General features: G+C 46.6%; 1 protein-coding gene across 1 annotated transcript in view; it reads right to left on the reverse strand.

Annotated features, from left to right (window-relative positions):
* Positions 1-1,962: 1,962 nt before the first annotated feature.
* Positions 1,963-20,255, reverse strand: part of LOC115190099 (rho GTPase-activating protein SYDE1) — a 44,983-nt gene continuing 26,690 nt past the window's right edge. The window contains exons 8-10 of the mRNA XM_029748574.1: positions 14,980-15,182; positions 7,042-7,324; positions 1,963-2,486 (exon numbers count right to left, since the gene is read on the reverse strand). Coding sequence (XP_029604434.1) covers positions 2,014-2,486; positions 7,042-7,324; positions 14,980-15,182 — 959 coding nt within the window. The 3' untranslated portion in view covers positions 1,963-2,013. The remainder of the gene's footprint in view (positions 2,487-7,041; positions 7,325-14,979; positions 15,183-20,255) is intronic.

The raw sequence follows: 20,255 nt of genomic DNA on the forward strand, positions 1-20,255 counted from the left end.
AGAAACGACAGTCCATCATTACTTTAAGACAGGAAGGTCAGTCAATACGGAATATTTCAAGAACTTTTGAAAGTTTCTTCAAGTACAGTCGCAAAAACCATCAAGCGCTATGATGAAACTGGCTCTCATGAGGACCACCACAGGAAAGGAAGACCCAGAGTTCCCTCTGCTGCAGAGGATAAGTTCATTAGAGTTACCGGCCTCAGAAATTGCAGCCCAAATAAATGCTTCACAGAGTTCAAGTAACAGACACATCTCAACATCAACTGTTCAGAGGAGACCGCGTGAATCAGGCCTTCATGGCCGAATTGCTGCAAAGAAACCACTACTAAAGGACACCAATAATAAGAAGAGACTTGCTTGGGCCAAGAAACACGAGCAATGGACATTAGACCGGTGGAAATCTGAACCTTTGGTCTGATGAGTTCAAATTTGAGATTTTTGGTTCCAACCGCTGTGTCTTTGTGAGACGCAGAATAGGTGAACGGATGATCTCTGCATGTGTAGTTCCCACCGTGAAGCATGGAGGAGGTGGTGTGATGGTGCTTTGCTGTCAGTGATTTATTTAGAATTCAAGGCATTCTGCAGCGGAACACCATCCTATCTGGTTTGCGCTTAGTGGAACTATAATTTGTTTTTCAACAGGGCAATGACCCCCCTCCAGGCTGTGTGAGGGCTATTTGACCAAGAAGGAGAGTGATGGAGCGCTGCATCAGATGACTTGGCCTCCACAATCACCCGACCTCAACCCAATTGAGATGGTTTGGGATGAGTTGGACCGCAGAGTGAAGGAAAAGCAGCCAACAAGTGCTCAGCATATGTAGGAACTCCTTCGAGGCTGTTGGAAAAGCATTACAGGAGAAGCTGGTTGAGAGAATGCCAAGAGTGTACAAAGCTGTCATCAAGGCAAAGGGTGGCTATTTTGAAGAATCTCAAATATAAAATATATTTGGATTTGTTTTAACACTTTTTTGGTTACCACATGATTCCATATGTGTTATTTCATAGTGTTGATGTCTTCACTATTATTCTACAATGTAGAAAATAATAAAAAATAAAGAAAAACCCTTGAATGAGTAGCTGTGTCCAAACGTTTGACTGGTCCTGTACATTTTCAATGCATTATTTGTCCAAAATGAATAAAGATCTATCCTTCATCCTTCACTGGAGTTTAGAGAATAAATAATTGGAATTACATCAACAAATCCTTCTAAAAATAGACCTTAAATGTACTTCTTTCGAATGGGAAAAATAAATAAATACTTTTTTGGCACAAACATTTGACTGACAACAAAACAGAGCAAACGTCTATAACAGTCAAACTGACAGGCGAGCATTGCAGCCTTACATGGCATAGAAACTAGGATTTTACAAACAATGAATTGTCAAGGATAATTTTTTTTTTAGAACTTTGCTGGTCGATGTCTCTACAAATAAGGTGTCCTTGTGTTATCAAAGACTATAATGTTATCACTTGTTTTTAGAAGAACCAGCATTTGGAATAAGAAAACACCAGGAATGAAGCATTTGAAACATATTGGAACAGTTAAATACACTTCAACATTACTGAAGCAAATACCATTGCTTGTCGTCTTTCTTTGGTCATTTCCTAATAAAGACTAGAATTTCCTGACCTTCAATAATACTATCTGTCTCTCTCCTCCTCCCTTCCTCTCCTCTTCTCTCCCCTCCCCTCCCCTCCTCTCTTCTCCTCTCCCCTCCTCTCTTCTCTCCTCCTCTCTCCTCCCCTCCCCTCCCCTCTCCTCTTCTCTCCTCTCCTCCTCTTCTCCTCTCTCCTCCCCTCCTCTCCTCTCTCCTCCCCTCCTCTCCTCTCCTCTCCCCTCTCCTCTTCTCCCCCTCCTCTCCTCCCTCTCAGAGACAGATGTTGATCTGTTTGGACAGCTCTCTCTCCTCTCCTCCCCTCCTCTCTCCTCCCCTCCTCTCCTCTCTCCTCCCCTCCTCTCCTCTCCTCTCCCCTCTCCTCTTCTCCCCCTCCTCTCCTCCCTCTCCCTCTCAGAGACAGATGTTGATCTGTTTGGACAGCTCTCTCTCCAGGTCTGATATCAGCGTATCAAAGTCTTTGAGACTAAGTCTGCAGGTAAACGGGGCGTCAAAATCCAGGACTAAGTCGTCTACGTACTGAGTCCACTCCACCTTCTTCACCTCCCTCTCTTCCTCCTCTTCCTCACTGTCGCTCCCTGCCACCTCATCGTAGTCCGCGTCCCCTCCGGACAGAATGTCCCGCCCACACACGCTCCAGTCGCCAGCGTACCGGTTACAGGGCGGGCTCTCCAGTCGGCCCCGCCCACGTCGCGACACCACGCCCACTTCGTCCCCCGGGAGGTCCAGAGGCAGCGACAGGCCACGCTGGCAGCGCCGCCGCAGGGGGTTATGGGGCATGGGGCTGGGAAGGGAAGGAGGCACGTCTGAACTGGAGGAGGGCTGGAGGAGGGTGGGAGAGTTGTCTGTCACTCTGTCTGTGGGAACTAAGGAGTGAGGAAGCAAAGAGAAGAAAGGTGTCAAACCCAGTGTTAAACGTTCTAAACACATCCCACTGTTGCAAATCAAATATATATATATATCCACTCATTTGAAGGAAAATAGTAAACGTCGAAAGTCACTGTCAATGTTTGTCTATGGAGATTGCATGGCTGCGTGCTCGATTTTATACACCTGTCAGCAACGGGTGTGGCTGAAATAGCCAAATCCACTCATTTGAAGGGGTGTCCACATACTTTTTCAGCCACACCCTTTGCTGACAGCTGTATAAAATCGAGCACACAGCCATGCAATCTCCATAGACAAACATTGGCATTAGAATGGCCTTACTGAAGAGCTCAGTGACACAATCATTTACATTTTTATGAGAATTTTTTATTTAACCTTTATTTAACTAGGCAAGTCAGTTAAGAACAAATTCTTATTTACAATGACGACCTAACCCCAGACGACGCTGGGCCAATTGTGTGCCGCCCAATGATGGCCGGTTGTGATACAGCCTGGAATCGAACCAGGGTCTGCAGTGACGCCTCAAGCACAGAGATGCAGTGCCTTAGACCGCTGCGCCACTCGGGAGCCCCCGAGAGTCAGGGTGACACCTTTCCAACAAGTCAGTTCGTCAAATTATCTGCCCTGCTAGAGCTGCCCTGGTCAACTGTAAGTGCTGTTATTGTGAAGTGGAAACGTCTAGGAGCAACAACGGCTCAGCAGCGAAGTGGTAGACCACAAGCTCACGGAACGGGACCCGCGAGTGCTGTAGTGCGTAACGGGTAAAAATAAAAAGATTACTTAAAAAACTGAAATACCTTATTTACAATAAGCATTCAGACTTCAGACCCTTTGCTATGAGACTCGAAATTGAGCTCAGATGCATCCTGTTTCCATTAATCATCCTTGAGATGTTTCTACAACTTGTTTGGAGTCCACCTGTGGTAAATTCAATTGATTGGACATGATTTGGAAAGGCACACACCTGTCTATATAAGGTCCCACAGTTGACAGTGCATGTCAGAGCAAAAACCAAGCCATGAGGTCAAAGGAATTGTCCATAGAGCTCCGAGACAGGATTGTGTCGAGACAAAGATCTGGGGAAGGGAACCAAATCATTTCAACAGCATTGAAGGTCCCCAAGAACACAGTGGCCTCCATCATTCTTAAATGGAAGAAGTTCAGAACCACCAAGACTCTTCCTAGAGCTGGCCGCCCGGCCAAACTGAGCAATCGGGGGAAAAGGGTCTTTATCAGGGAGATGACCAAGAACCCGATGGTCACCCTGACAGAGCTCCAGAGTTCCTCTGTGGAGATGGGAGAACCTTCCAGAAGGACAACCATCTTTGCAGCACTTCACCAATCAGGCCTTTATGGTAGAGTGGCCAGACGGAAGCCACTCCCCAGTAAAAGGCACATGACAGCCCGCTTGGAGTTTGCCAAATGTCACCTAAAGAACTCTCAGACCATGAGAAACAAGATTCTCTGGTCTGATGAAACCAAGATTGAACTCTTTGGACTGAATGCCAAGCATCACATCTGGAGGAAACCTGGCACCATCCCTACGGTGAAGCATGGTGGTGGCAGCATCATGCTGTGGAGATGTTTTTCGGAGGCAGGGACTGGGAGACTAGTCAGGATCGAGGAAAAGATGAACAGAGCAAAGTACAGAAATATCCTTGATGAAAACCTGCTCCAGAGTGCTCAGGACCTCAGACTGGAGCGAAGGTTCACCTTCCAACAGGACAACAACCCTAAGCACACAGCTAAGACAATGCAGGAGTGGCTTCGGGACAAGTCTCTGAATGTCCTTGAGTGGCCCAGCCAGAGCCCGGACATGAACCCGATCGAACATTCAGCGACACTCCCCCTCCAACATGACTGAGCTTGAGAGGATCTGCAGAGAAGAATGGGAGAAACTCCCCAAATACAGGTGTACCAAGCTTGTAGCGTCGTACCCAAGAAGACTCAAGGCTGTAATCGCTGCCAAAGGTGCTTCAACAAAGTACTGAGTAAAGGGTCTGAATACTTCTGTAAATGTGATATTTCAGTTTTTTATATTGAAAAATTTGCTAAATTATTATTTTTTAAACTATTTTTGCTTTGTCATTATGGGGTATTGTCTGTCGATTGATGAGGAAAAAAACGAAGTAATACATTTTAGAATAAGGCTGTAACAAAATGTGGAATAACGTAACAAAATGTGGAATAAGTCAAGGGATCTGAATACGTTACGAAGTCCTGACCAGCAGAGGGAGTAGTTGATTAGTATTTTGGTCAGGACGTGGCAGAGGGTATTTGTTTTATGTGGGTCGGGGTGGTGATTTTGTAGTAGGGTGTTTGATTTATGATTTTCCGGGTTTTGGTTTATGTTCTATGTTTTGTACTTCTATGTTCTTTCTGGGTTGTGGTATTTCTATGTGTAGGTTAATGTGGGGTTGGACTCTCAATTGGAGGCAGGTGCTTTCTCGTTGCCTCTGATTGAGAGTCCTATATATGGGTATGTGTTTGGTTTAGTGTTTGTGGGAGATTGTTCCGTGTATAGCGTCAAGCCTTGCAGGACTGTTTATCGTCGGTGTGTTTATTTCTTGTATACGTGTTTATTTTTGGATTTTCCTTCTTTCCTCATAATAAAGAAGATGAGTATACATTTCCCTGCCGCGTTTTGGTCTCATCACTACGACAACCGTGACAGGCATTTTATAGTACAGTATCACTACCAAGCAGGAAGGTACAGCATCACTACCAAGCAGGAAGGTACAGCATCACTACCAAGCAGGAAGGTACAGCATCACTACCAAGCAGGAAGGTACAGTATCACTACCAAGCAGGAAGGTACAGCATCACTACCAAGCAGGAAGGTACAGTATCACTACCAAGCAGGAAGGTACAGCATCACTACCAAGCGGCAAGGTACAGTATCACTCCCAAGCAGGAAGGTACAGCATCACTCCCAAGCAGGAAGGTACAGTATCACTACCAAACAGGAAGGTACAGCATCACTACCAAGCAGGAAGGTACAGCATCACTACCAAGCAGGAAGGTACAGTATCACTACCAAGCAGGAAGGTACAGTATCACTACCAAGCAGGAAGGTACAGTATCACTACCAAGCAGGAAGGTACAGTATCACTACCAAGCAGGAAGGTACAGTATCACTACCAAGCAGGAAGGTACAGTATCACTACCAAGCAGGAAGGTACAGCATCACTACCAAGCAGGAAGGTACAGCATCACTACCAAGCAGGAAGGTACAGTATCACTACCAAGCAGGAAGGTACAGCATCACTACCAAGCAGGAAGGTACAGCATCACTACCAAGCAGGAAGGTACAGCATCACTACCAAGCAGGAAGGTACAGCATCACTACCAAGCAGGAAGGTACAGCATCACTACCAAGCAGGAAGGTACAGCATCACTACCAAGCAGGAAGGTACAGTATCACTACCAAGCAGGAAGGTACAGTATCACTACCAAGCAGGAAGGTACAGCATCACTACCAAGCAGGAAGGTACAGTATCACTACCAAGCAGGAAGGTACAGTATCACTACCAAGCAGGAAGGTACAGTATCACTACCAAGCAGGAAGGTACAGTATCACTACCAAGCAGGAAGGTACAGTATCACTACCAAGCAGGAAGGTACAGCATCACTACCAAGCGGCAAGGTACAGCATCACTACCAAGCAGGAAGGTACAGCATCACTACCAAGCAGGAAGGTACAGTATCACTACTAAGCAGGAAGGTACAGTATCACTACCAAGCAGGAAGGTACAGCATCACTACCAAGCAGGAAGGTACAGTATCACTACCAAGCAGGAAGGTACAGCATCACTACCAAGCAGGAAGGTACAGTATCACTACCAAGCAGGAAGGTACAGCATCACTACCAAGCAGGAAGGTACAGTATCACTACCAAGCAGGAAGGTACAGCATCACTACCAAGCAGGAAGGTACAGTATCACTACCAAGCAGGAAGGTACAGCATCACTACCAAGCAGGAAGGTACAGCATCACTACCAAACAGGAAGACTGGTTGAAATGACGTAACAAAGCTATTTCTCTGGTTGTAATGAGGTCATATCCATCAGTTTGGCCCGTTGGATATGTCGGCCTAATTTGTACCAACTGTCACGTCCTGACCCTAGTAAGATGTCATTTTCTATAGTAGAGTAGGGCAGGGAGTGACAGGGGGTGTTTTGGGGTTGTTCCAAGTTTTCCTTTTCTATGTTTAAGTTCTAGTTTTTTCTATTTCTATGTTGGGATTGTTTGGGGTTGATCTCTAATTGGAGGCAGCTGATCCTCATTGCCTCTGATTAGAGATCATATTTAAGTAGGGTTTTTTTTCTCTTCCTGTTTTGTGGGTGATTATCTTTTGAGTAGTGTGTTTTCCTCTCTGTGTCCCGGTTTGTTGTTGTTGTTTGTTGTTGTGTTTTTCCAAGTATTTATGTGTATTGCATTCAGTTTCACGATTGAAGTCAAATATGTGGAACTACGAACACGCTGCATTTTGGTCCGCTCCTTCGAACAGCCGCGACACCAACAGACACTTACTGGGCCAAAGCTGCAGCAGGTAATGCAAGGCCTCGATGTGTCTCTTGAAGTCCACAGCACTGGCGATCTCCTCACTGTGAGCAAAACTCCGTCCGCCCCTTCCACAGCTCCCCCCGTGGCCGACCTGCCCTCCCTGTCCTGGTGCAGTGGGTCTCCAGGACTCCTGGGTTGGGGTTAGGAGCACCGGGCCGAAACACACAGCCAGGTTCTGACAGTTCATCCGGTTACAGTCACTGTAGGAGGCAACAAGGCTCAGATGGTCCAGGAGCAGCGAGAGGGTGGCCTGGAGAGAGGGGAGAGAGAAGAGGGTTAGACAGGGAGGACTGGGGGAGGGACAGGGGGGACTGGAGAGAGGGGAGAGAGAAGAGGGTTAGACAGGGAGGACTGGGGGAGGGACAGGGGGGACTGGAGAGAGGGGAGAGAGAAGAGGGTTAGACAGGGAGGACTGGAGAGAGGGGAGAGAGGAGAGGGTTAGACAGGGAGGACAGGGTGGCCTGGAGAGAGGGGAGAGGAGAGGCTTAGACAGGGAGGACTGGAGAGAGAGGAGAGAGAAGAGGCTTAGACAGGGAGGACAGGGTGGCCTGGAGAGAGGGGAGAGAGAAGAGGCTTAGACAGGGAGGACTGGGGGAGGGACAGGGGGGACTGGAGAGAGGGGAGAGAGAAGAGGCTTAGACAGGGAGGACTGGGGGAGGGACAGGGGGGACTGGAGAGAGGGGAGAGAGAAGAGGATTAGACAGGGAGGACTGGAGGAGGGACAGGGGGGACTGGAGAGAGGATTAGACAGGGAGGACTGGGGGAGGGACAGGGGGGACTGGAGAGAGGGGAGAGAGAAGAGGGTTAGACAGGGAGGACTGGAGGAGGGACAGGGGGGACTGGAGAGAGGATTAGACAGGGAGGACTGGGGGAGGGACAGGGGGGACTGGAGAGAGGGGAGAGAGAAGAGGGTTAGACAGGGAGGACTGGAGGAGGGACAGGGGGGACTGGAGAGACAGGGGGGACTGGAGAGAGGGGAGAGAGAAGAGGATTAGACAGGGAGGACTGGAGGAGGGACAGGGGGGACTGGAGAGAGGATTAGACAGGGAGGACTGGGGGAGGGACAGGGGGGACTGGAGAGAGGGGAGAGAGAAGAGGGTTAGACAGGGAGGACTGGAGGAGGGACAGGGGGGACTGGAGAGACAGGGGGGACTGGAGAGAGGGGAGAGAGAAGAGGATTAGACAGGGAGGACTGGAGGAGGGACAGGGGGGACTGGAGAGAGGATTAGACAGGGAGGACTGGAGAGAGGAGAGAGAAGAGGATTAGACAGGGAGGACTGGGGGAGGGACAGGGGGGACTGGAGAGAGGGGAGAGAGAAGAGGGTTAGACAGGGAGGACTGGAGGAGGGACAGGGGGGACTGGAGAGAGGATTAGACAGGGAGGACTGGGGGAGGGACAGGGGGGACTGGAGAGAGGGGAGAGAGAAGAGGGTTAGACAGGGAGGACTGGAGGAGGGACAGGGGGGACTGGAGAGACAGGGGGGACTGGAGAGAGGGGAGAGAGAAGAGGATTAGACAGGGAGGACTGGAGGAGGGACAGGGGGGACTGGAGAGAGGATTAGACAGGGAGGACTGGAGGAGGGACAGGGGGGACTGGAGAGAGGATTAGACAGGGAGGACTGGAGAGAGGAGAGAGAAGAGGATTAGACAGGGAGGACTGGGGGAGGGACAGGGGGGACTGGAGAGAGGGGAGAGAGAAGAGGGTTAGACAGGGAGGACTGGAGGAGGGACAGGGGGACTGGAGAGACAGGGGGGACTGGAGAGATGGGAGAGAGAAGAGGGTTAGACAGGGAGGACTGGAGGAGGGACAGGGGGGACTGGAGAGAGGGGAGAGAAGAGGGGAGGGTAGGGGAGAGAAGAGGGGAGGGGAGAGAAGAGGGGAGGGGAGAGAGAGGGGGTTGAGACAGTAGAGTTAGAGGGTTAGAGTGACTGTAGGATGCCAACGGGTTCAGGAGAAGGTTGTCTGGAGGAGGGAGGAGACAGAGGAGAGAGTTAGATAGAATAGGAAGGTCTAGGGAGGAGACAGAGGAGAGAGTTGGATAGAATAGGAAGGTCTAGAGACAGCAGAGTTACAGACAACCTAACCCTACCTAACCCTACCTAACCCTACCATATCTAACCCTACCTAACCCTATCTAACCCTATCTAACCCTACCTAACCCTACCTAACCCTACCTAACCTACCTAACCCTACCTAACCCTACCTAACCCTACCTAACCCTACCTAACCCAACCTAACCCTACCTAACCCTACCTAACCCTACCTAACCCTACCTAACCCAACCTAACCCTACCTAACCCTACCTAACCATATCTAACCCTACCTAACCATATCTAACCCTACCTAACCCTATCTAACCCTACCTAACTCTACCTAACCCTACCATATCTAACCCTACCTAACCATATCTAACCCTACCTAACCCTACCTAACCCTATCTAACCCTATCTAACCCTATCTAACCCTACCTAACCCTACCTAACCCTACCTAACCCTACCTAACCCTACCTAACCCTACCATATCTAACCCTACCTAACCCTACCTAACCCTATCTAACCTACCTAACCCTACCTAACCCTACCTAACCCTACCTAACCCTACCATATCTAACCCTACCTAACCCTATCTAACCCTATCTAACCTACCTAACCCTACCTAACCCTACCTAACCCTATCTAACCCTATCTAACCCTATCTAACCTACCTAACCATATCTAACCCTACCATATCTAACCCTATCTAACCCTATCTAACCCTACCTAACCCTACCTATCCCTACCTAACCCTATCTAACCTACCTAACCCTATCTAACCCTATCTAACCCTACCTAACCTACCTAACCCTATCTAACCATATCTAACCTACCTAACCATATCTAACCATATCTAACCCTACCTAACCCTACCTAACCCCACCTAACCCTATGTAACCCACCTAACCCTACCTAACCCCATCTAACCCCACCTAACCCTATCTAACCCTACCTAACCCTACCTAACCCTATCTAACCCTATCTAACCCTACCTAACCCTACCTAACCTACCTAACCCCATCTAACCCTACCTAACCCCATCTAACCCCATCTAACCCCATCTAACCCCATCTAACCCTACCTAACCCACCTAACCCTACCTAACCCCATCTAACCCTACCTAACCCTATCTAACCCTATCTAACCATATCTAACCCTACCTAACCCCATCTAACCCTATCTAACCCTATCTAACCCTATCTAACCCTACCTAACCCTCTGTTAACCCTATCTAACCCTACCTAACCCTACCGAACCCTATCTAACACTCTGTTAACCCTATCTAACCCTACCTAACCCTACCTAACCCTACCTAACCCTATCTAACCCTATCTCACCCTACCTAACCCTACCTAACCCTATCTAACCTACCTAACCCTATCTAACCTACCTAACCCTATCTAACCTACCTAACCCTACCTAACCCTACCTAACCCTATCTAACCATATCTAACCCACCTAACCCTACCTAACCCCATCTAACCCCACCTAACCCCACCTAACCATATCTAACCCTATCTAACCCTACCTAACCCTACCTAACCCTACCTAACCCTACCTAACCCTATCTAACCTACCTAACCCTATCTAACCTACCTAACCCTACCTAACCCTACCTAACCCTACCTAACCCTATCTAACCTACCTAACCCTATCTAACCCTACCTAACCCTACCTAACCCTACCTAACCCTATCTAACCTACCTAACCCTATCTAACCCCATCTAACCCTACCTAACCCCATCTAACCCTACCTAACCCTACCTAACCCCATCTAACCCCATCTAACCCCATCTAACCCCATCTAACCCCACCTAACCCTACCTAACCCTACCTAACCCTATCTAACCCTCTGTTAACCCTCTGTTAACGCGATCTAACCCTACCTAACCCTACCTAACCCTATCTAACCCTACCTAACCCTATCTAACCCTATCTAACCCACCTAACCCTACCTAACCCTATCTCACCCTACCTAACCCTATCTCACCCTACCTAACCCTACCTAACCCTATCTAACCCTACCTAACCCACCTAACCCTACCTAACCCTATCTAACCCTACCTAACCCTATCTAACCTACCTAACCCTATCTAACCCTACCTAACCCTACCTAACCCTATCTAACCTACCTAACCCTATCTCACCCTACCTAACCCTACCTAACCCTATCTAACCCTCCTAACCCTACCTAACCCTACCTAACCCTATCTCACCCTATCTCACCCTACCTAACCCTATCTCACCCTACCTAACCCTATCTCACCCTACCTAACCCTACCTAACCCTACCTAACCCTATCTAACCTACCTAACCCTATCTAACCTACCTAACCCTATCTCACCCTACCTAACCCTACCTAACCCTCCCTAACCTACCTAACCCTACCTAACCTACCTAACCCTACCTAACCTACCTAACCCTACCTAACCCTACCTAACCCTCTGTGAACCCTTCCTAACCCTATCTAACCCTACCTAACCCTATCTGTGAACCCTACCTAACCCTACCTAACCCTCTGTGAACCCTTCCTAACCCTACCTAACCCTATCTAACCCTATCTAACCCTACCTAACCCTCTGTGAACCCTATCTAACCCTATCTAACCCTACCTAACCCTACCTAACCCTACCTAACCCTACCTAACCCTAACCCTCTGTGAACCCTATCTAACCCTATCTAACCCTATCTAACCCTACCTAACCCTCTGTGAACCCTTCCTAACCCTACCTAACCCTACCTAACCCTCTGTGAACCCTGCCTAACCCTGCCTAACCCTGCCTAACCCTACCTAACCCTACCTAACCCTACCTAACCCTACCTAACCCTACCTAACCTACCTAACCCTACCTAACCCTAACCCTCTGTGAACCCTATCTAACCCTACCTAACCCTACCTAACCCTCTGTGAACCCTATCTAACCCTATCTAACCCTATCTAACTTACCTAACCCACTGTGACCCTACCTAACCCTACCTAACCCTATCTAACCCTATCTAGCCCTATCTAACCCTATCTAACTTACCTAACCCACTGTGACCCTACCTAACCCTACCTAACCCTATCTAACCCTATCTAACCCTATCTAACTTACCTAACCCTCTGTGAACCCTATCTAACCCTATCTAACCCTATCTAACCCTATCTAACCCTATCTAACTTACCTAACCCACTGTGACCCTACCTAACCCTACCTAATCCTATCTAACCCTACCTAACCCTATCTAACTTACCTAACCCTCTGTGAACCCTCTGTGAACCCTTCCTAACCCTATCTAACCTACCTAACCCTATCTAACCCTACCTAACCCTCCCGAACCCTCCCTAACCCTACCTAACCCACCTAACCCTACCTAACCCTCTGTTAACCCTACCTAACCCTACCTAACCCTATCTAACCCTCTGTGAACCCTACCTAACCCTAGCTAACCCTAGCTAACCCTAGCTAACCCTAGCTAACCCTAGCTAACCCTAGCTAACCCTATCTAACCCTCTGTGAACCCTACCTAACCCTATCTAACCCTCTGTGAACCCTACCTAACCCTACCTAACCCTATCTAACCCTCTGTGAACCCTACCTAACCCTAGCTAACCCTAGCTAACCCTAGCTAACCCTCTGTGAACCCTACCTAACCCTAGCTAACCCTAGCTAACCCTCTGTGAACCCTACCTAACCCTTCCTAACTCTAGCTAACCTTACCTAAGCCTCTGAACCAAGGATTGATCACCACAATCCACAAAAGTGGAGACAAATTTGACTCCAATAACTACCGTGGGATATGCGTCAACAGCAACCTTGGGAAAATCCTCTGCATTATCATTAACAGCAGACTCGTACATTTCCTCAGCAAAAACAATGTACTGAGCAAATGTCAAATATTCACCCTGCACACCCTAATTGACAAACAAACCAAAACAAACGCAAAGCCTTTTCATGCTTTTGTTGATTTAAAAAAAGCATTCGACTCAATTTGGCATGAGGGTTTGCTATACAAATTGATGGAAATTGGTGTTGTGGGAAAAACATGACATTATAAAATCCATGTACACAACAATTTTGCGGTTAAGATTGGCAAAAAACACACACATTTCATTCCACATGGCCGAGGGGTGAGACAGGGATGCAGCTTAAGCCCCACCCGCTTCAATATATATATATATATATAATGAATTGGAGAGGGCACTAGAACAGTCTGCAGCACCCGGCCCTCACCCTGCTAGAATCTGAAGTCAAATGTCTACTGTTTGCTGATGATCTGTTGCTTCTGTCACCAACCAAGGAGGACCTACAGCAGCACCTAGATCTTCTGTACAGATTCTGTCAGACCTGGGCCCTGTCAGACCTGGGCCCTGTCAGACCTGGGCCCTGTCAGACCTGGGCCCTGACAGACCTGGGCCTTGACAGACCTGGGCCCTGACAGACCTGGGCCCTGACAGACCTGGGCCCTGACAGTAAATCTCAGTAAGACAAAAATAATGGTGTTCCAAAAAGGTCCAGTCGCCAGGACCACAAATACAAATTCCATCTACACACCGTTGCCCTAGAGCACACAAAAAACTATACATACCTCGGCCTAAACATCAGCGCCACAGGTAACTTCCACAAAGCTGTGAATGAGCTGAGAGACAAGACAAGAAGGGCCTTCTATGCCATCAAAAGGAACATAAAATTCAACATACCAATTAGGATCTGGCTGAAAATACTTGAATCAGTTATAGAACCCATTGCCCTTTATGGTTGTGAGGTCTGGGGTCCGCTCACCAACCAAGAATTCACAAAATGGGACAAACACCAAATTGAGACTCTGCATGCAGAATTCTGCAAAAATATTCTCTGTGTACAGCGTAAAACACCAAATATTGCATGCAGAGCAGAATTAGGCTGATACCCGCTAATTATCAAAATCCAGAAAAGAGATGTTAAATTCTACAACCACCTAAAAGGAAGCGATTCCCAAACCTTCCATAACAAAGCCATCACCTACAGAGAGATGAACCTGGAGAAGAGTCCCCTCAGCAAGCTGGTCCTGGGGCTCTGTTCACAAACACACCCCACAGAGTCATCACCTACAGAGAGATGAACCTGGAGAAGAGTCCCCTAAGCAAGCTGGTCCTGGGGCTCTGTTCACAAACACAAACAGAGCCCACAGAGCCATCACCTACTGAGAGATGAACCTGGAGAAGAGTCCCCTAAGCAAGCTGGTCCTGGGGCTCTGTTCACAAACACAAACACACCCTACAGAGCCCCAGGACAGCAACACAATTAGACCCAACCAAATCATGAGAAAACAAAAATAGAATTACTTGACACATTGGAAAGAATTCATTTTAAAAAACAGAGCAAACTAGAATGCTATTTGACCCTAAACAGAGAGAACACAGTGGCAGAATACCTGACCACAGAATACCTGACCACTGTGACTGACCACTGTGACTGACCCAAAATTAAGGAATTTGAGAGAGAGATACAGAGAGAGAGACAGACAGAGAGAGAGACAGACAGAGAGAGAGACAGGCTGACTGACAGAGAGAGAGACAGACAGAGAGAGACAGACTGACTGACAGAGAGAGAGACAGACAGAGAGATACAGACAGACAGAGAGAGAGACAAAGAGACAGAAAGAGAGACAGACAGAGAGATACAGAGAGACAGACAGAGAGAGAGACAGGCAGAGAGAGACAGACTGACTGACAGAGAGAGAGACAGACAGAGAGACAGACAGAGACAGACTGACTGACAGAGAGAGAGAACGAGACAGACAGAGAGAGATACAGAGAGACAGACAGAGAGAGATACAGAGAGACAGACAGAGAGAGATACAGACAGAGAGAGACAGACTGACTGACAGAGAGAGAGATATGTACCCACCCTCTCTGGTTCAGGCAGACATTGCAGTAGGGCCACGGTGCTTTGAGAGCGCTGTACATCTCCCTCGCTCCTGCCAGGAGAGGAGGTTCCAGGGGAGGAGCGAGAAGGAGGAGGTCTCAGAGACATGGCCTCCAAAACCACCTCGTACAAGGTCCTGGTGATAAGGGAGGACGGCAGCTCACGTAGGTAGTCCTTCAGAATGCCTGAACATAAACATCACAAGGAAGGAATAAAACTTTTTTTTAAAGTTTCATTTGGTCAAATATATTGGTGAGGCTTCCTCTAAGGCATACAGGTATGTTTTATAAGTTGGTGTCAGCAGAGTCGGGGAAGTTATTCTGGAAATATAGTTTTTCGACCTACCAATTACTTCACACTGGAAGAAGTTAAGCCTTAAGAAAAATACAGTTTACTGAACTACATTTACTTTTGAACAAGTAGTTCACTACATCCAAATTACTTGGTGTAAAATTATCATACAGTATATAAATATGAAATATCATAAGACTACAAATGGCAAGACAGATCCCTTCGGGGGTCATACAGTATATAAATATGAAATGTCATAGACTACAAATGGCAAGAACAGATCCCTTCGGGGTCATACAGTGCATTTGGAAAGTATTTAGACCCGTTGACATTTTTCCACATTTTGTTACATTACAGCCTTTTTCTAAAACGGATTAAATTGTTTGTTTTCCTCATCAATCTACACGTAATACCCCCATAATGACATCACAATACCCCATAATGACATCACAATACCCCATAATGACATCACAATACCCCATAATGACATCACAATACCCCATAATGACATCACAATACCCCATAATGACATCACAATACCCCATGACAAAGCGAAAAAAAAAGTGTATTTTTCTTTTGCACATTTATTAAAAATTAAACAGAAATACCTTATTTACATAAGTATTCAGACCCTTTGCTATGAGACTATAAATTGAGCTCAGGTGCATCCTGTTTCCATTGATCGTCCTAGAGATGTTTCTACAACTTGATTGGAGTCCATTTGTGGTAAATGCAATTGATTGGACATGATTTTGAAATGCATTAAATATTTAAATTTAAATGTATATTTAAAAAAAAATATATATATATATATATATTTGGTTCTGTCCTTGAGCTGTTCTTGTCTCATTAACGTTCTGTATTGTGCCATGTTTCATATTTTGTGTGGACCCCAGGAAGAGTAGGGATCCTAATAAAATATAAAATACTCAATACCAAAAGGCACCTAAAGACTCTCAGACCATGAGAAACAAGATTCTCTGGTCTGATGAAACCAAGATTGAACCCTTTGGCCTGAATGCCAACCGCCACGTCTGGAGGAAACCTGGCACCATCCCTACGGTGAAGCATGGCGGTGGCAGCATCATGCTGTAGGAAGGTTTTTCAGTGGCAGGGACTGGGAGACTAGTCAGGATCAAGGGAAAGATGAACGGAGCAAAGTACAGAGAGATCCTTGATGAAAACCTACTCCAGAGCACTCAAGACCTCAGACTGGAACGAAGGTTCACCTTCCAACAGGACAACGACCCTAAGCACTCAGCCAAAACAACGCAGGAGTGGCTTCGGGACAAGTCTCTGAATGTCCTTGAGTGGCCCAGCCTGAGCCCGGACTTGAACCTGATCGAACATCTCTGGAGAGACCTTAAAACAGCTGTGCAGCGAAGCTCCCCATCCAACCTGACAAAGCTTGAGTGGAGAATGGGAGAAACTCCTCAAATACAGGTGTGCCAGGCTTATAGTGTCATACCCAAGAAGACTCGAGGCTGTAATCGCTGCCAAAGTTGCTTCAACAAAGTTCTGAGTAAAGGGTCTGAATACTTATGTAAATGTAATATTTCAGTTGTTTTTTTTTAACAACATGTTTTTGCTTTGTCATTATGGGGTATAGTGATGTCATTATGGGGTATTGTGATGTCATTATGGGGTATTGTGATGTCATTATGGGGTATTGTGATGTCATTATGGGGTAAGTCATTATGGGGTATAGTGATGTCATTATGGGGTATAGTGATGTCATTATGGGGTATTGTGATGTCATTATGGGGTATTGTGATGTCATTATGGGGTATTGTGATGTCATTATGGGGTAAGTCATTATGGGGTATAGTGATGTCATTATGGGGTATTGTGATGTCATTATGGGGTATTGTGATGTCATTATGGGGTATTGTGATGTCATTATGGGGTATTGTGATGTCATTATGGGGTAAGTCATTATGGGGTATAGTGATGTCATTATGGGGTATAGTGATGTCATTATGGGGTATTGTGATGTCATTATGGGGTATTGTGATGTCATTATGGGGTATTGTGATGTCATTATGGGGTAAGTCATTATGGGGTATTGTGATGTCATTATGGGGTATAGTGATGTCATTATGGGGTATTGTGATGTCATTATGGGGTATAGTGATGTCATTATGGGGTATTGTGGTGTCATTATGGGGTATTGTGATGTCATTATGGGGTATTGTGATGTCATTATGGGGTAAGTCATTATGGGGTATAGTGATGTCATTATGGGGTATTGTGATGTCATTATGGGGTATTGTGATGTCATTATGGGGTAAGTCATTATGGGGTATAGTGATGTCATTATGGGGTATAGTGATGTCATTATGGGGTATTGTGATGTCATTATGGGGTATTGTGATGTCATTATGGGGTATTGTGATGTCATTATGGGGTAAGTCATTATGGGGTATTGTGATGTCATTATGGGGTATAGTGATGTCATTATGGGGTATTGTGATGTCATTATGGGGTATAGTGATGTCATTATGGGGTATTGTGGTGTCATTATGGGGTATTGTGATGTCATTATGGGGTATAGTGATGTCATTATGGGGTATTGTGATGTCATTATGGGGTATTGTGGTGTCATTATGGGGTATTGTGATGTCATTATGGGGTATTGTGATGTCATTATGGGGTATTGTGATGTCATTATGGGGTATTGTGATGTCATTATGGGGTATTGTGTGTAGATTGATGAGGGATTTTTTTTTTTGAATCTATTTTAGGAAAAGGCTGTAACATCAAGGGGTCTGAATACTTTCCTAATGCACCGTCTGTTAACAGAATGCTGCTACGCCCTCCGACAAACCATCAAACAGGTGTTATGTTCTAATTCTCAGAGTCATTTATTTATGAAATGCATATTGTTATATTTGGTAGCACTTATTTGTTTTTCCTTTGCCTCCAACCCCTTGTTCATGCGTGGAGCGGATTTGGGTGGGGCCACATAAGGGGACAATTATTTTTTTTAATTCACAAAAGCTCTGACGAAGGCCGTGAGGCCGATACGTAAAGCTCTGATGAAGGCCGTGAGGCCGATACGTAAAGCTCTGACGAAGGCCGTGAGGCCGATACGTAAAGCTCTGACTAAGGCCTCGAGGCCGATACGTAAAGCTTTGATGAAGGCCGTGAGGCCGATACGTAAAGCTCTGACTAAGGCCTCGAGGCCGATACGTAAAGCTTTGATGAAGGCCGTGAGGCCGATACGTAAAGCTCTGATGAAGGCCGTGAGGCCGATACGTAAAGCTCTGGCGAAGGCTGTGAGGCCGATACGTAAAGCTCTGATGAAGGCCGTGAGGCCGATACGTAAAGCTCTGATGAAGGCCGTGAGGCCGATACGTAAAGCTTTGATGAAGGCCGTGAGGCCGATACGTAAAGCTCTGATGAAGGCCGTGAGGCCGATACGTAAAGCTCTGGCGAAGGCCGTGAGGTCGATACGTAAAGCTCTGATGAAGGCCGTGAGGCCGACACGTAAAGCTCTGATGAAGACCGTGAAGCCGATACGTAAAGCTCTGATGAAGGCCGTGAGGCCGATACGTAAAGCTCTGATGAAGGCCGTGAGGCCGATACGTAAAGCTCTGATGAAGACCGTGAGGCCGATACGTAAAGCTTATTAAAGATCAGTGATAATATCAAAAGCAGTGTGCGGTTTTCTTTTTCATTCATCTAATTCTCAGAGTAAAACACTCAACGGACATTATGAAAGCTTAAACCAAGTTTAATTCTTCCCAGAGGGTCAATACAGCTGCATTCAGACAAACACGTTTCCACCACCGCTAGTGTATATATAGTCCAATTTATTCACCATTGGGGGGGGGGGTGTAGTGTTCACCATTAGGGGGGGGGTAGTATTCACCATTAGGGGGGGGGGTGTAGTGTTCACCATTAGGGGGGGGGTAGTATTCACCATTAGGGGGGGGGGTGTAGTATTCGCCATTGGGGGGGGGGGGGTAGTGTTCACCATTAGGGGGGGGGTAGTATTCTCCATTGGGTATAATAGAGACATGAGGGGAGCCATAAGGAAGCTTGGGAGGGGCTGAGATCACATGTAACAGTACTGATAAGGGGAGGAACCGTTTAAGGCCCATATCACTCAGCTCCCTGCCAGGCAATAATGATGCACTGTTTAGTGATGAGGAGGAGACTTCACCCAAAGTGGGGTGTATTTACAGTTGAAGTCGGAAGTTTACATACACTTAGGTTGAAGTCATTAAAACTCGTTTTTCAAACACTCTACACATTTCTTGTTAACAAACTATAGTTTTGGCAAGTCGGTTAGGACATCTACTTTGTGCATGACACAAGTAATTTTTCCAACAATTGTTTACAGACAGATTATTTCACTTATAATTCACTCTATCACAATTCCAGTGGGTCAGAAGTTTACATACACTAAGTTGACTGTGCCTTTAAACAGCTTGGAACATTCCAGAAAATGATGTCATGGCTTTAGAAGCTTCTGATAGGCTAATTGACATCATTTGAGTCAATTGGAGGTGTACCTATGGATGTATTTCAAGGCCTACCTTCGAACTCAGTGCCTCTTTGCTTGACATCATGGGAAAATCTAAAGAAATCAGCCAAGACCTCAGATTTATTTTTTTTTGTAGACCTCCACAAGTCTGGTTCATCCTTGGGAGCAATTTCCAAATGCCTTAAGGTACCATGTTCATCTGTACAAACAATAGTACGCAAGTATAAACACCATGGGACCACGCAGCCGTCATACCGCTCAGGAAGGAGATGCGTTGTCTCCTAGAGATGAACGTATGTAACGCTCGTCGTCGGGTGATAAGGAAGCGGACCAAAACGCAGCTGGGAGCGAACACATGTTTATTTAGACACAAATAAACACGTTACCAAAACAGACAAAGAATAGACGAAACGTTAACTTGCTCAAACAAAAGAGGCAACAACCCACAAACATCATGGGGGAAAAGGAACTTAAA

The sequence above is a fragment of the Salmo trutta genome, unplaced genomic scaffold, assembly GCF_901001165.1.
Source record: "Salmo trutta unplaced genomic scaffold, fSalTru1.1, whole genome shotgun sequence".
Taxonomy (NCBI): domain Eukaryota; kingdom Metazoa; phylum Chordata; class Actinopteri; order Salmoniformes; family Salmonidae; genus Salmo; species Salmo trutta.